Source organism: Vicugna pacos, chromosome 19, assembly GCF_048564905.1.
Source record: "Vicugna pacos chromosome 19, VicPac4, whole genome shotgun sequence".
In the NCBI taxonomy this organism is placed as follows: Eukaryota; Metazoa; Chordata; class Mammalia; order Artiodactyla; family Camelidae; genus Vicugna; species Vicugna pacos.
The window spans coordinates 16922166-16940120 of NC_133005.1; the positions used below are offsets into that span (position 1 = coordinate 16922166).

The 17955-nt window shown below is 42.5% G+C and overlaps 1 protein-coding gene across 1 annotated transcript in view; it reads right to left on the reverse strand.

Annotated features, from left to right (window-relative positions):
• Positions 1 to 17955, reverse strand: part of PLCB4 (phospholipase C beta 4) — a 388618-nt gene that overhangs the window by 25341 nt on the left and 345322 nt on the right. Inside the window, exons 27-30 of the mRNA XM_072943829.1 lie at positions 10126 to 10214; positions 8380 to 8530; positions 2151 to 2200; positions 1936 to 2001 (exon numbers count right to left, since the gene is read on the reverse strand). Of these exons, the coding sequence (XP_072799930.1) occupies positions 1936 to 2001; positions 2151 to 2200; positions 8380 to 8530; positions 10126 to 10214 (356 nt within the window). The remainder of the gene's footprint in view (positions 1 to 1935; positions 2002 to 2150; positions 2201 to 8379; positions 8531 to 10125; positions 10215 to 17955) is intronic.

Genomic DNA, 17955 nt, shown 5'->3' on the forward strand with positions numbered 1-17955 from the left:
TCAAGTTCTAAAGACTCAAGGAGCATCCTTCCTTAGCAGCTGTGCAGGTAACCAGCATATTGACGTTGTCCAATGTAGACAGAGATTTACATAATGTCCCGTGTGCTGCTACTGCCTTTCATGCAATGAGGGTGCCTGTTTACTTACTGAAGCATCCAATATCCTCCACAGAGTAGTGCAGTAAGAGTATGGGCTCCAGACTCAGGACAAGTTGGGTTCAAACACTGGCTCTGTTACTCTCTAATGCTGGGGCATTACTGAAATTGCTTAACGTCTCTGATGTTACCTTCCAACATGCGCACGATGGGGACTTAGAATCTGCTTTACAGGGTGGAGAGTATCAGATGAGGTGGTAACTGTAACGTGTTGAGCACAGCATCCGGAAAATACGTGACATGCAAAAATTCTAGATGGTATTATTATTCTTATTATTATCAGACACAGTATATTTCCTGGTCATGCCTCAAGGAAATATTAAATGAGTGTGAGGCCAAAATGTTTACATTTTCAAGCAGCCCAAAGGCCCCTGAGAAGCCTGCCTCAATGACACAGACCCAGTTTAAATGGAAGGAAAATCTGGTGGGAGATGCCTTGCCGTAGGGGTACCAGCTCCACTCCTAATAACTAAAGTCACTGGAGGTGCATTCTCATTTCCTTTTCTCCCCCTTTTCTGTTCCCTTTCCATATCCCAGGTTGTTGCCAATGACCAACAGAACTGAAATCACCACTTTAGCTCTGTCTCCAACAGTCCCACACTTAGAAAAATCTGTGGCAAGCTTTCCATATGGGCAGGCAGTGAAAGGAACTGCATTTCATAAAACTGAAAATTCGAGCAGTCTTTAAAGTGATTCCTGTACCAGCAAATCCAATAATGCAGGGAATATTACTAGGTCAGGAAGAAGCCACATTTCTCAAAGGAGCACAAACTATCAAAGAAATGACAGTGTTCCCGGCCATGCTCCCTGTATCTTAGTATCTGGAGTGAGTCAAGGGTATATCACTCAAGTCCAGCTCTGCAGGCCACACCTTGGTTTGAGGATTGGGTCAGGGTTTAAGCAAGTGGGAACACAAGATTAAAAGAACTCAGAAGTCCTTTTGAGCTAGGGCATTATATTTTTTTTACTCTCTTTGCCCTCAGTTAAGGAAGAGAACACATTTAGACTTCCAGCAGCAGCAGCCGTTGGAGTACATCTTAGAAAGGAACGAGGGATCACGTTTTTCTTCTTTCGCTGTGAGGAGAGACTTGAAAGCAGGTGGGGTCTAAGAATCGGGAAGTTTTTCAACCTACGTGAGAGTTCCTGGGTCCACCTCCTGCTGTCCTCTTAAATTTGCAACCAACTTATAATTTCTCATGATCACTGTTCAAAAGACCTCTTCTTATGGGTAATAAGGAATAATCACTATTTTTCAGAAGGAGGCCACCAAGCAGAGTTTACATATGGGGGAAAAGTGAGAAGAGGTCTCTCTCCACGTGCCCTGGGTGAGAAGTTTGGGGCTGGCCAGCACCTCCATCCACACACTGTGTGTGGGAAACTATTTGCCAGTGACCCAGTGAATGTCAATACCTAAAGGCCAAGACTGTGAGCTGGTTTTCAATAGTCAGGCGATGGCCCACTAGTTTAGATAAAGTCATATTACTGAGCAATTTTTAAATGCACTAAACTTTGTGATGCCTTTGAAATAACTGTTCAAAATGAAGATCTCAAATCAGTGACGACCAATTCCAAATGGATTCTATTTTCAAATTTCATTTCTAACCAATTAAAAAGAAGGTTATGCTGCCCAGTTGGCTGGTATGTTTCCACTCAGTGCTTCTGGTTGTGAATAACACACACAGTAGCCTGAGGCTTCCATCAGAGAGCTAAAAGGAAAAAACACACAAGCCAGCAAACAAAACTACACACCCATATTGCTTACACATACAAAACTCTGTACCTTTGCATGTTTCTTCTTTAAAGAATTTAGCTCCTTCTGTTGTTTCTTTAAATGTTTCAAGTAAGCCTGTGGAGGGTAGGGGGAACAAACAGAATCCAAAATAAGTTTTTTTGTAGCACTACCACAATGATTTACAGTTGGTGAGAAGCAAAATTATACTGGTTTCACCCATCTGCAGAACACAAGAGTGCTGGAAATTGACAGAGAAATTTTACCTTCATCTGCTTTAAATCTTCTATCCTCACTTGCGGGATCAGTTCAATACCTGAAACAAAAAGGCACCGTGTATATGGAAAATTAAAAAGAATAAGTGATCGTATCAAACTCACAAATTCTGAAATCTCATCTAAGGCGCCGAAGCAGCTTTACATATAAAGTTACGGATATTAACATCTTAAGTTTCCTATTACAGAGCAATTAACTAGACACTCAACTGAAATGCTTAGTGTCTTGGGTCAGGTTCCCTACAAGCAGAGACTGAGAAGAGGATATGTGTGCACATGATTTATTGAGGGAAGGCTCTCAGGAGAAACCCCTAAGGGGAGTGAGAGAGCAGGACAGGACAGAGGAAGAAACCTGAGTGTATTTCTAGCTGAAATATAGCCCCAGTCTGATCCTATAGGAAGCTCTTTAGCGTGAATGACCCTCCGGTGTTGTTCTACTTTGAGGTAAAGAGACTGGCCTTCTGTAACTCCGTATCAAGTCAGCTGAGGGGGTCAGAGGTGTTAACAAAACCTTCCAGACATCTCCAGGCAAGAGAACTCCCATGGTCGGAGGGCAACACTAGGGAGAAAAGTGTTGCTGGGATTTGCAGTCAGCCAGGACTCGTAGCAGCGGAGGGATGGGGTACCAGCCCCACAAAGGAGATCTGACCAGGCACAACAGCATCTATTACAGTCACTTTTATCTTTGGATTTGCAGGTGTAGCTACTAACTGCCAACTCTGTTCCCAGCTTCATCATCATCAAAGCACCAAACATTTTTTTTCAGCTTCTTTCTTTTACTAAGTTTAATTTTAGCATTTACGTGACACGCTACTGAGTACGGGAGTGCCTCTAACATACGGAAAATCACGAAGTCAGACCATTATATGACAGGATACTGTCATGAGGCCCGAGAGTAATACACTAAGTTGTCCTGCTGGTGGAGTGATGTTAGGCCAGGTGTCGTCATGGCAACCACAGTTGTAGGCGGATCCCCAAACACGCTCTGTTTGACTGAGGATTTTCATCTCAGGCAGACACAGTGCAGGTGCACTCTGTACTAGAATTGATTTCTGTTAGAATCCCGAAGGCTAGGTATGAGATATTCAAGAAAGATAGGCATCAAGCTCCAGGCTCTTGCTTTTCAGTTTTATTGATTTTAAGGAGATGTGTGAGGGTGGGAAGGCTGGGAAAAAAGGAGAGTCGTGGCTAAGAGAAATCCGTCTTCCAACCTGTAACAATTTATGGCACAGGGGTCAGGGGAACACGTGGCTATTAGTCTCTGATCTCTTGAGTCTGACATCACAAGCTAATTCTCTGTTTTACTGCAGGACAGGGGAGTGGATCCTGGCATGGCTAAGAGCCCCCTACCTTTGGGTCTCTATTCTGTCTGTAAGTCTGTAAAATGAACATACAGGACTGGGGGGTGGGGAGCATGCCAGGTCCTCTGGAGATCTGACAAATACTAAGAGTTTGATCCAGTCTGATGAGACTCTTTTTTGGTCTTGGTTCTATGAAATCTCAATTAACGGGACCCTAGGAAAACATAAACCTCCCTCAAGCCTCTGTTTTTTTTGGAGAAAGACACAAATACCTTGTAAAAATGTTAGTTCCTATGAATGATTTAGTTGGGAAAAAACTGCACTCTACAGAACAGGAGTTGGTACATGCGTGGTTCCATCTATACACCGAGAGCAGCTTGTCCAAGAAGACTTTTGACGAGAGTGGATATGCTCCATCCATGCGTAGTCCAACATGTGGCCACGAGCCTCATGCGGCTCTTGAGAACCTGAGATGTGGCCAGTGCACCTGAGAAACTCTAAAGTTTTAATTTTTAAGCTTAAATAGCCACATGTGGCCCCTTTCCCCAAGCCTTGAATCTGGGCTTGGCCAAGGACTTGCTTTGTTCAAAGGTGTGCCAGTTCTCAGCCTAGGACTCAAAGGTGTCTTGCATACTACCATGCTTCATCTTAGAACCCTTCCACTGCCATGTGAACAAGCCCAGGTTGGCCTCCTGGAAGATGAGAGTCCACATGGAAGAGAGCCCACTGGTCCAGCCAACGTCACCTTAGCTCAATCTAAGGCCTGTTGAACCCTAAACATGTGAGTGAGAACCGCCAAGATCAGCAGTGTTACCATGACGAGAAAAAGCATGCAGACAACCTCATGAGCACGAATAAATGACTATTTTTAAAAGTCATTGGTTTTTGGAGTTGCTCGTTACACAGCAATAGCCAAATATACAGTCTCTTATACCTCAGACTCTCCAATCTGTTTGGTCTTACACCACGACAATCTCAAGCTTTGGACCCCCTTAACTTCACGTATTGTCCGTTATCTGTTGCTTGACTTCTCAGTACTGCTAACAAAGCAGTGAGATCAAGCTACATTGACTTAATTCATGTCACGGCCTGCACCTGGTGCCTATGTGCTGCACAGCAGGCTTTCTTCTTACTTCTTATGGATTTTCCTATTCCAGCCAGGGGCTATTCCAAAGTTTTTCTTTACTCTTATTCTTCAGTTCTGCCCCCACTTTTCTCAGCAGAGGGCCACCTATCCAATGTCCCAGATCAGATGGAATCTATCTGTGGTGCCCTGCAATATGGGTCAGAATTTTCTTCCCATTTCATCAACAGGTAGAATCTATTTCTCTACTCTTGAATATGAGTTAACCTTGTGAGTTGCTTCGGCCAGTGGGACACTAGCAAAAGCTGGAAAAGGGCCATTTTGTGTGTGCCCTTTAAGTGGACACATAGGGGATGTCCTGTGTGTCCCAGCAGTACACTCCCTTCCTGTCACCCAAAGGCCAGGGACCAGCCGGTCCCAGGGTAGGTTCCGGCCTGCCTTTGTGGACTCGGTTCTGCAGGCTGTGGGATTGTAGTTTTCTTGCTTCTGCTGTCTGCCCACTGGTGGATAAGGCTGGTCCAGAGACTTATGCAGGCTTCCTGGTGGGAGGGATGGTGCCTGCCACTGCTGGGTTGAGCTGGGTCCTGGCCCTCTGGTGGGCAGGGCCTTATACAAGAGTATGTTTAGAAGCAGCTGTGAGCTGGAGAAGTCTTTAGGCAGCTTGTCTGCTGATGGGTGGGGCTGTGTTCCCACACACTTAGTTGTCTGGCCTTAGGCATCCCAGCATCCTATAAGCTGTCTGGTGAAACCAGGTCTTCCTTGGCGCCAATGACCCAAGCAAGATGTCAGCCCGCAGGTGAGTTCAAGCAGATAAATACTCCCTGGTATATCTGCCACCAGTTTTTATGTCCCCAGGATGAGCCACAGCCGCCTGCTGCCTCCCCAAGAGACCCTCCAAGACCAGCAGTTAGGTCTGGACCAGGCTCCTATGAAGTTACTGCTTTTGCTCTTGGTCCCGGTATGCGTGAGATTTTGTGTGTGCCCTGTAAGAGTGAAGTCCCTATTTCCCCCAGTCCTGTGGGGCTCCCGCAATTAAGCCCTGTTGGCCTTCAAAGCCTCTTCAAAGGCCCCTCTTTCCAATTTCTGAGCCCTGGAGAGCCTGATGTGGGGCTCAGAACTCTCACCCTGTGGGAGAAGCCCTGTAAGATAGTTATTCTCTAGTTAGTGGGTCGCCCACCCGAAGGGTGTGGGATTTAATCACATCACGAGTGTGCCCCTCCCGCAGTCTCATCGTGGTTCGTTCTTTATGCCTTTATTTGTAGAAGATCTTTTTTGGTCGGTTCCAGGCTTTTTAACCGATGGTTGTTCAGCAGTTAGTTGTGGTTTTGGGGTGCTCGTGAGAGGAGGTGAGCCCCAGGTCCTTCTGCTCCACCACCTTGGCCTGAACTGAGTCTCCTGGGAGGAGAGGCTTCCTCTTCCTGCCAAATAACTCTGAGACTGTCTCTCCTTGTCTCTCTCCCTTCTCCCTCCCCTTGACCTCCCGCGGCTCAGCTCTTGCATGTTTCTCCCCAGGTATATCATCAACAGCTTGAACTCAATGATGTCCAGGACCAGAAGCACCTTACTGTTCCTCCCCCGACTTCTCTACTTCGCTCAATGGCGCCTTCTATCTCTGTGACCTGTCCTTGAAGTCCCTGAGCTACCCCCGAGCCGCCTTCTCTCTAAGACCCATATTCCAGCCACCAGCTTATTTCCATCTTTCCTTTCCTCCCTCCTTTCGCTCTGAGTCCTTACGTCCAGCCTAATCTAGGCCCTCCTTGCCATTAGTATGGGCGGTTCCTTCATCAGCCATTTACTTCCTAAGAGAGGAGACTGCTAGATCCTTACTAGGCATGTTCCAGAGACACACTGGACAATGGAGACAAGGTCGTGCTGCAACACCCCTTTCTCTGGTTGTTATCATATACATAAATATAAGTGAATAAGCATATAATATAAATATAATGTGACGGGTGTTAAGCAAAGGCAAAAATACCACAGTTCTTAACTGGCCTTTAGCACTTATTCCCTCCTTTCAGTGAATACTTCTGCCAAGACTGTAAAGATCTTCTTGAGAAACCCTCTGACTGTCATCCCCTGCTGCTTTCCCAGGTGGTCCCAGAACCCCTCCCAGATCAGGCTCACCCAGGCCCTCTTCCGACCCCTACGTGGCTTCTCTCCTCTCTAGGCGGCTCCTCCACCTTCTCTCCTGTTCCCGTCAAATCTAGGTTTCAAGGCCCATCTCAGTTAGGGTGTCATCCTTAAGTCTCCTCTGAGCCCTGGCTTGGAAGGGGCCCTATCCCTCCCACTTCTGAGAAGTCCGCTCTCACTAACACTGCCTGGCCGTGGCGAGGAAGCCTGTCCCGCCTCACTGCTCTGGCCACGTTGAGGTCCCTGAAGGCAGGAAGGCGTTTTTTGTAGAACCTTGTCCTGCCACTTACAGTAGGCTTCTAGGTCTGAGCAAAAGGCCGACATGAAACATGGTGTAGACCCTCTTCCTCGGGGTGTCTGTCGAGGGGATGAGAGAAAGTGAGAGCTTTTTCCAGTGGCCCTTCTGGTGCTGCGTCATTTGGAACTGGGGCTGAGACAGTTCTTAACACAACTTGGTCCCTTCTAGAACTAGGATCACTTCTGTCCTCTGTAAAGTGGTGACACTGCTTTTTCAGGCCACTTACCTCACTGTAATTACTAATGTCTTTATGTGCTGGGAGGCATGAAACAAGGACTTTAAATAAAAACTCTATTTTCCACTGTCTACTTCTGAGTTAAGAATGACCAGTGCTGTACAGAACGCCTAAATCCTGTGTCATTACCTTGCTCCATGTTCTTCCCAGGAACACACAGCTGCAGGCAAAGTATAATCTGGGCTTCTTTTGTGCAGTCTCATTCTCTAATTTGTTTCACAAAGCTCCGCGCACACTTACTTTCCTGCTAAATTGCTATGCTGCTTTGGTTTGGGAAAGCCTGTCATTTCTCACCTTAAACCACAGCACTGTGTGTACTTAAGTACAACAGGCAACTTGATTTTCTTACACAAAGGGTGCTGAATTCATGTATAAATGGAATACATAAATATATACTGAGTTAAAAACCATTAGGAAAGAGAGAAATTCTTTTCAAAGAAAGAAGAGCGAGTTTAGTAAGTGATTCATGGTCAAGGAGGATATTTAAAGTATTTAACCATTGGTATGGGATGGGTACCATCCAATCAGAATGGATGCCTGGACAGTAAGAATGGAAGCCAACTTTAAACAACCAGGACAGTGGCTCCCCTACACACAGGCTGAATATTGGCACACGGGACACAATTCTTTGTGATGGCACCTCCTGGAGTCTTTTGTTTCATCTACAGGTAACTGCATACAACTGGCCTTCACGTGCCCATCTGATAATTTTACAAATAAATAATCATGGACGCTAACCATCCACTGATGGGGGGAAATTATCAATAAGGGAACCTAGAATGTCAGGATAATCATGATTCTGTTGGTTCATGAGCCCACTGCCCAAGCCGATGGTGGTATCTGGAGGAGAATGGGGATGAATCAACCAAGTTCACTGTATGAATGTTTTTTTCATAAAGGACACAGAATTTAAACATTTCTGAAACTATGAATATGTACACAGTTTAACTGCGGTGCAGGGGGTCTAGCAGATGAAACACAAATCCTGACTCCCTGTTAAACCCTTAGGGAAATCCAGTAGTTTGACCCACAAGAAAACATGTTGCTCTCGAGCCTTACGGAGCCATGAAAACTGACAAAGTTAACAATTCTAAATACCTGCAAAAAAGACTCTTTAGGAAGAGTCTAAAAACTGCTGGAACAGACAAGGAGCCCAAACAGCTCTCCTTTACCTTTCTTGGCTTCCAGGCCGGCCCCCAGGGCGGCCGTGGTGGTCGGCCTGAGCTCGGAGCTGCTCTGGGGGGTCACGTTGGCCTTGGCCGTGTTGGCTTTGCCTTTCTTGTCGTTCTTTGACGTGTCACTGGGCACATCAGCGATGTCACTCTGGAGCAGAAACGTTTACAGTGACCCAAGTTAGTGCCACGTCGAGGTCAAATGTCCCACACAGTCTCCCTTTTACTGAATTCCATCTGGGCCAATCAGTTCTCCCTGTCCACATCCTAGCCTTTCCTCAGTGCCTCTGTCCCCGGGAAGGATAAACATTACATGGTTTTCTCAGGCTTGAGGCCAAGGATGAAGCCAAGGAAAGAAGATGCAGCTCCTTTACAAGCAGGGTGTACCTTCTCTTTTTCCAGCTACTGGAAAGATTGCTGTTTCCATTCTGAACTGAGGAGTGTGGTAAAGGGAGCTTTAAAAACAGAAACAAACACCACAGCTGTGCACTGGAATGGGAGAAGGTTGGATGCAAGACTGGTAAAAAAAAAAAGTGAAGAAATGATAGTAAATGCCAGTTTCATTAATTCACTGGAGTAGGTTAGTTAGTATTTCAGTATACCAGAAAAGCATCCTACATTTTAAGGGTTTCTAAAAGCATCATGAATGTTCTCCATTCCACTTCTAATGGGGCAAGGGTCCGCAGATCTGAGGTCGAGCCATGGTCAGGAAGTGGGTCACATTTTATTACATGTGCTACACTTGCATAGACCTTTGTTGAATTGATAAGTTCACTTTCAAAAGCCATTTCTGAACTTGTTACACTAATTTATTACTGTAGCTTGCTGTTTTTTTATTCATTTAAACATAGCTTTATTGAGATAGAATTCATATACGGTACAATTTACTCACTGAAAGTACACAATTCAATAGTTTTAACAAGTTCACAGGGTTGTTACCATTATGATGCTCTAATTCGTAGAACATTTTCATCCCTCACAAAAGAAACCCAGACCCATTCATAGCTACTCCTCACTCCCCGTGGCCCCTAGAAAACACAATTTCACTTTCTGTCTCTATAGGTCTCCCTATTTAGAACTTTTATCAGTGGAATCATATGATACATGGTTTTTTTTATGGATTTCTTTCACTTAATATGTTTCTGAAATTCATTCATTTTGTAACATTTATCTAGTTTTCTCCTTTTTATTGCTGAATAACATAACAGTAGATATTGTATTCCATTCTATTTATAAATACTTTTATTTTCTATCTGTTTTGTTTATTCAGTCATCAATTTTTTTAATTGAAGTATAATCAGTTATAATGTGTCTGTTTCTATCATACAGCATAATGTCCCAGTCATGCATATATATACATACATCCATTTCATATTCTTTTTCATTAAAGGTTATAACAAGATATTGAACATAGTTCCCTGTGCTCTACAGAAGAAATTTGTTTTTTATCTGTTTTTATATATAGTGGTTAACATTTACAAATCTCAAACTCCCAAATTTATCCCTTCCTACCCCCATTCCCCCAGTAACCGTAAGATTGTTTACTGCGCCTGTGTGTCAGTTTAGGTTTTGTAGATGAGTTCATTAGTGTCTTTTTCCTTTTTTTTTTTTTAAGACTCCACATATGAGTGATATCATATGGTATTTTTCTTTCTGTTTCTAGCTTACTTCACTTGCTTTTGTAATCACTACTAGACAACCATATTTCCCCAACCCCATTGTCTTTAACTGACCGTTGTTACTTACCGTTTCAATGCCCATAGCTCTCATTTGGTCTGCTCTCTTTTCCGTAATGGAAAGAAATTTCTTTGGATCTGATAAAGCATCCACGATATCTGGGGGGGGGAAAATCACTGGGCTGTTAATTCTCTGTTTTACTGAAAACATCTAAGAAAATTCAGCTAATAAACGATTCACAACCTTGGACCCCTGTTGTGCCTTCTGTTAAGGATGCTCTCCTAGGACACAAGGTCAGAAAAGCACAGCTAGTTGCTGAAAACAAGAAGTACGTAAAGGCTAGAGTAAAAAGGTCAGATCATTTCCTTAGTTTCTCTTTATTTTTTTCCCAAATGAAGATGACAGCAGGGCAAGCTACGTGAATTGCCCTGGGGTCTGACCATTTACTTGTGCAACTTTGAGCGAGTTGATGACTGTTGCCAGCCTCAGTATCTCCGCAGGAAAATTAGAACTGATACAAACCGCCCTGCAGGGGCACTGTGAGCATTCAACGAGGTGAAAAAGTACTTGGAGCCTAGGAGATTCCACCAGCAGCAAATCTTATTTTTAGATACAGAAGGTTAATGCATATTTAAAGCCAATTTTGGTTCCATAAAGTGAAATATTTCTCCAGTGTTTCCTCAGCTCTAACTTGCGCTTAAAATTTTCATCTTTTATATAACATCGTTTGAAGAGTTCCAGATACTTTCAAACAGAATTTCATACAATTTTGCATAATTTATCAATAATTATTCTCATTACCTTAAAACAGTACATAATTTACAAATTTAAAAAAGTTGTATGTTTGTAAGTTTCCCCCTAGCAGAATCACCCTCCTAATGACATGTATAGGATAGTTTTTCTCAGGTAACTTCTCTTTTATAATGGAAAATAATATATCACATGAGAAACATTAAAATATATAAAATGAAAAGTAAACATTGCCTCCCCTGCCAGTCCCACACTACAGTTATCCATCTCTTGTGTCCTATTTTTTAAAACTCCAAATGGGTTCATAGTTTTCTGTGCCTGTTTTTTGTTTAACTTCATGTATCTTGAAAACACTTCCATATCAGCAACATAGATCTCCTACAGTTTTTAAAGGGCTACTTAAACATTCCATTTTCTGATTAGCCGTAATTTCCTTAAATAGTTTCTTCCTGATAGAATGTTCCCTTACTTCCAGTTCGTTGCCATGATAAACAGCAGTGCAGTGAACGTCTTTGAACATGTCATAGCGTACTTTTGCATGTGTCCACAGGACAAATTCCTGGAAGTCAGAAGGACGGGCAAAGGTATTCGTCCTTTTGCGAGTCCTCACCAAATTGCCCTTCTGGGAAGCTGGATCAATTTATTCTCTTATCAGGGTGGATGAGAAGGTTTGTTTCTACATTTCACTCATAGTCCCTTAGAAATATTTGACTTCTAATGGAGAATTTGGACAAACTAGCCCTTAAAACTTGCTCAGGAAAAAAATCACAGGTAACGATTTTTGGAAGTTAATATTCTAGAAATGCATTGATCTATTTTAATTCTTATGAAAATTTTCAAACATACACAAAAGTAGAGAGAAAAGTAAAATAACCCCCATATGCTGATGATGAAGACCCAACAATTAGGAGCAGTTCGCTGCACTTTCTTTCTCTACCCTTCCTTTTTTCTTTCTTTCTCTCTTCTGTTGAAACATTGTCTCATCACAAGGACAAGGTTTGTTTGTTTGTTTCTTTAACTTTGTATCTATATGAGATGATGGATGTTCACAAAACTTAATGTGATAATCGTTTCATGAGATATGTAAGTCAAATCATTAAGCTGTCCACCTTAAACTTATCCAGTGTTGTATGTCAATTATATGTTTGTAAACCTGGAAGAAACAAAAATGATACAGTCTTCTTTTAAAATGTATTAGTAGGTTATATCTGTATAGTTTTGAAAATTATTTTTAGTGAGTGGATAATGTTTTATTGAATTTATGGACCAAACTACTCCACACTGCTAGTTGATAAACTTCCAATTTTGCTACAAAAGATGACTTTGAAAGGAGTATCTTACTGCAAAAGATGATTTCTTCATCATTTTTAGTCAGAAAATCAGATACATAATATAACAACTTGTATGCCTGATGGGCATTCCTAACAAAATTTGTTCCTAATAAGTTTTCAAATAGTTATGGAAGGATATTTAGTGGAAGAAATGAGTATCAAGAAAATAAAGCAGAATTAAGAAAGTCTCTCCATTTTATGCCTGACCAGAATATCAGAATGTGACCTTAGTTAACAACTGCGATGAGACCATTCTGGATTAGGGCTCCTAAATCCAATGACTAGTATCTCTGTAAAAAGAGGAGAGGGCATACAGAGACAGGGAAGAAAGGACACGTGATGACAGAGTCAGACTGGAATGTCACAGCTACAAGGCAAGGACCTCAGGGCTACTGGGAAGAGGAAAAGAAGGATTTTCCCAAGAGCCTCCAGAGGAAGCATGGAGCTGCTGACTCCCTGAGTTGAAACTGCTAGTTTCCAGAACTGTGAGAGGATAAATTTCCATTGTTTCAACTCTACCAGTCTGTGGTAAATGTGTTTACCATGACTGGGAAATAAAAATTCTGCTACTTAAATTCTTGGATATATATCTTTCATATAATATCATATGCTTAAACAGACAAAGCAGGTTTATCATTGTAAGAAGGATCAATCAGCCTCTGGACCTCCCAAGGTCCTGGCTTGAGGGAAGTGCATTTGAATCCCAGGGGTATTCTTCCTGTTGACTTGACAATGTCTTGGTCTTAGCCTCGAGGGCTGATCCTACACAATCCTGACCTAGAATATATGTTCTATATTTTGTAACGTAGTTACAGAGCCTTCTGCAAACTAGGTCACATATTGTTTTGTATTACATGGACAAGCTGACTGAGAGGTTCCTGTCACCATCTGCTGTGGGATTATGTAGAAGTAGCCTCAATTATACATCCACATAAGATGCTGCAGATTTAACCATCATTTAAACAAATATTGTTACTTAAATCTATCCTCAATTGCCAATATTAATAATCCTAAAAAACTGCTGGGAAGTTACGTCCCCAGATCCTGAAATTCTGTCTTATCATTGGAGTTTTAATGAGCTGTCTTATTTGCAATTACACATTCACTTTAAAAAATTTACTCTATGCAATATAATAAAATACAATAATAAATACAATATAACGTTCTTGGCCAAGTGGCAACAAGATTACACAAAGTATAAATGAGGCTTGTTCAAATTAAATCACATGGGGAAAAAAGGAGATGAAAAAAGGCCTAAATGCCTTGGACAAAGCTTTGGTTAGCAGCTTATTTGAAACAGGTGCTTCACTGCTGGCCATTGTGGACAGTGAATTAGATACTCCTAGGACATGTAATTTTGCCATGTGGTGGCAGGTGCTCATTCTGCAGAGGGTGGCAACTGCACACTTGGGACAATTTCACCAAGATTATTTGACCAAGGGCAAAAGGCTCAGGATTAGAGCCCAAGCCTGTCCTGGCCTTTTTTTCTATTAGAACTCAGTTTCTCCTCTGGCCAGAGGCATATACACCACAGTTTCAAATATATACTTTGTATATACATGCATGTACTATATACAGACACATAAAAATCAATTTCCTTCTTTGATATGCAATATATGCATATATTCATGCACATGCAAATATAGCTGATATATTTATGTATGTTATACATATGCAAGTACATGATAAATACTGCATATCAAAGAAGGAAACTGATTTTAATAACCACATTTAAAATAACACATACCAGAAAATGAGAAGCTATACCTTAAATATCTCATAACTCTACATACTTACATAACCATTTGAAAATGTTATTTATTTTTTTCCTTGCCTAAGCTCAGAACAAATATTTCAGGAAGCCGTTAAATAAATCTGGCATATTCTTGGCCAAAGTTTGCATATTCAAGTAAACCTGGTGTCCTTCTTGGGTGCCAATCTGACAGTTCACGAGGTGTCTTCCCTCACATGGCGGGAACACTTTGGCTGGTATACCTCGTGCAGCTCAGCATTCCACAGGACAAACCACTGTGGCAATGATGAATAATTAACTCAGCATTGAACTGGGGTGTGAATAGGCCTGTCTAGGGACTAGCCGCACTGAATATCCAGGGTAGTGATATGTGCACAGAAGCATCTGCCTCTACAGAACCCACAAGGGTGAGCTAAAATTTCCTAGATACTTCACTCTGGAAACTTTCTTTTTGAAAAGACACCAATCTGCCCTTTCTCACTTGCTTCTTTCTTCTGGACTTAATAGAAATTTTATGTATTTTTTTTTTTAATGCCAGCTATTTGGGGGTTAAGTGTCATTTCAAAAGGCCGATCTCCTGGTGAAGAGTTTCCGTGTATGTTCTGGTTTTCTCCCCCCTCCATCCTGCTCAGCCTCCCTCACCTCCACATAGACTTGAAAACATCCATTTGGCACCTCCAGGCACTGAGAAGAAGATAGTGATTCCTTAGTACAGATTTCCAGATACTTATTGGCTTTTCAGGAGAACTCTAGGTGTGGCTGTTGGCTTGTGTGTTTAGTCACTGCTTTTCAAGGCACTTGGGGGCCTCAGCATTGAGCACCAGCCATAGCACCGGGGACCCCCACCCCATGTGCCCACTCCTGGCCCAGGTTCCCTCCGGTTCCCCACCCTACTGATTCTACTTCATCAAGTGGAAAAGACAGCAGAAAAATACATGTTCCCTGTTGGCTGCAAAGCGATGCTAATAAAGATCAACCAATCCTACAGCTATGATTTTGGATTAGCTCTTTTGGCTTCTACCGAATGATGGCACATTTCCCAGACTGCACTTCTAGGATTGCTAGAAAACACAGTAGGTGCAGGGGGCAGAAGATGCTGTGGCTGAACAGAAATGGGAAATGCTCATGTCTCCCACCTTCTTAGACATTCACAGTGTATCTCAAGGAACTATGCAATAAATACGTGTTTAAATTCACTGAGCCCAGCACTTCCAGTGCTCTTCACCATCATCCATTCTGCCTCCTTCCCACCAGAACTTCTCTTCTTGGCCTTCTTACCAAAATTTCTTGTAGTTCTGAAGATGTCATAAAGATGGATTATCACTGCTATGTGAGTAAGTTTTTCAGCAAATATTTGATAGGGAGAATAAGACATTTTAGCAACCATGAAGGAGAGAACAAAATGGAAAATCTTTAAATTGTACGGGGAAATTCTGAGGTCATAACCCACAAATGGCATCTTAATAAAGGATATCCCTTGTCTGAAGCCATCTGATGTAACAAACAGCCAACCATCTCCGCAAAGAGGTTGGAAAGCAACCCCGTGAAGATGCGGGGCAGAGTGAACAAGAAACACCCCCACCCCTTGCTGTATCCTTCATCGTAAAGGGGAGGGGAAAGAAAGGGGAATTAGGCAAATAAACAAAAAGCCAGCACGTCTCTGCAGACATAACACAGCCTAGTTGCAGAAGAGGAGAGAAGACCTAAGTTGTAGGAGCAGTGATGAACACCGCTCAAGGAAGGAGGGCTGAGAGGCTCACGGAACACAGCTTGGAGTGACGCCTGAATATCACGCGGATGCTCCACGAAGCGCAGCTTAGCACCGACTCTCCTATTGTTCACCCCCTACCACTCAGCAATAACACCAGAAATGCAAACGATAAAACCCATCACAGCAACAGGGGGTGGGGAAAGAGAAATATAGACACTTGTTTAATTGTCATCAGCTCTGGAACTGTTTCTTGTCACCAACCACTATTATTGGCTAATAGTGACAAGGCTGCTGCCATCGCCCGTGGCGTTTGCACCTACCGACAAAGCAGGAAAGAGCACCTGGCACTCCGAGTCTCCCTGAATTTGACAAATGCACCTTAGCACCCACCCTGGTACTTCTATTTCATGTACGGGCGGGAGTAAATGAGGGGACCGTTTTACTCTACATTAAATAGAAAATAATATCACAAGACATTAAAGCGAGGCTTCTTGATTCATGCTGAGTCATTTTCCTTCTCAATGTTAGCATTTTTTTTTTCCTTCCACATTCAAGTTTAGTTTCCGAGAGCTGAGAGGCTTCATCTCTGTTCTTCAGCCCAGAGATAATTTACACGTAGGCAGCCCAGGAACAGGAGGACCTGTGGAGAACTCAGGAGCCCCAGCAGCCACCTTTGCTGGGTGATTTCTTTGTGTGTCTTGGGAGTCGTTACACTCTAGTAATGAGACGAAAAAGCAGTTGCACTAGAATGCCCTGCCGCTGTCTCCTGAGGGGGCAGGGAAGGCAAACAGGGAGCTCACAGGAGTGGAAGGAGGTCGTGGAAGGAAACCCTGGCTCTAGAATAATCTTGTGGCAGGAGGGAACTTAACTTGGGCAGCCCTGAGTTCAAGGCTTCTGAAGAGCACCACATGCAGGAGGGTAGAAGCAATCACAAGCAGTTGCAAAAGCACCTAGTTGCCTCATCGGAAGAGACGCAGCATCACATGCTGACCTCACAGCACAGGACCCCGATAAATAAGTGACCAGAAGCTCCTGTAAATGCCCAAGCCCTTCCTAAGGATCTGCCTTAACCTGGAAAAGCCACTTAGAAACATTTTTCTTATTGCTATAAAATAACACCACCCCTCTGACGTTCCTGAGATTAAAAAAAAAAATTTAAAAATCATGTAGAACACAGAGTTGCTGGTGCTTAAAGATAATCTCCTAACACATCAGAATCCTGAAGCCTCTTTGTCAGCACAGGATTAAGAGATTTTTCTTAGGATGATGAATTGCTTGTGACAAACTAATTTACTGCAGCAAACTGAAGGGTAGAATTAGGGAGAAGAAAGTAGAACCAAAGTGTTTTTCTTTAGCTCATTACAAATAGATGAGATGAAAACAAAATTAATGGAGAGGTTGCTCTGGTTGGGTACTGCTCCAAGAGCTCACTGGGTCTTCACTTACGAGGTGGGGACCTCTGTTATCCCTGAGCTGCAGTGAGGACACTAAAATATAAACTGTTATGACAACTAATCCAAGGCCAGCCAGCCAGGAAGCCATGGGGCTCCATCAGTGTTCTTATGTACCTCCCACGCGGCCTAAATGAAACAGCATCCGTTCAGGCCAAGAGAAAACAATCTTTGAATCTCCAACCACTACATTCATAGAACTTTATCTAAACATTAAAATGCATTTGAGACCATTTCAGAAATTGATAGAGGGAGAGAGATCTTATGAGTAAATTAAAATTTGATTTAAACAATTACTTAAGAAAAGGGGGGAACAACTCAACTTAAAAACAAAACAGAAAGAGAAAGAAAAATAGCATATGATAACATTTTTATGCGGAACCCCCCCCCCCAAAAAAAGACACAAATGAACTTATTTAAAAAACAGAAATAGACCCACAGACACAGAAAACAATCTTACAGTTACCAGTGCGGAAAGGGTGGGTGGAGGGGTAAACTGGGAGTTTGGGATCTGCAGATACTAACTACTGTATTTGAAACAGATAAACAGCAAGGTCCTACTGTATAGTACAGGGAACTATATTCAATATTTTGTCACAGCCTATAATGAAAAAGAATATGAAAAGGAATGTATATATATCTGAATCACTATGTCGTGCACCAGAAATCAACACAACATTGTAAACTGACTATACTTCAATTAAAAAAAAAAACACAGAAGAGGATAGTATAGTATTTTTCAGACAAAGGAGTATGTGACCAAAATCATATAAAATGAGCTCAATCAGATTCATAACTGTAAATATGCAATTTGAAATGATGAGAGACCACGTTTACTGTCACAGTCCGGAAGTGGCATGCTGCCATACTGGACAGAGCATGCTCTGTGATGCTCCGGGACGT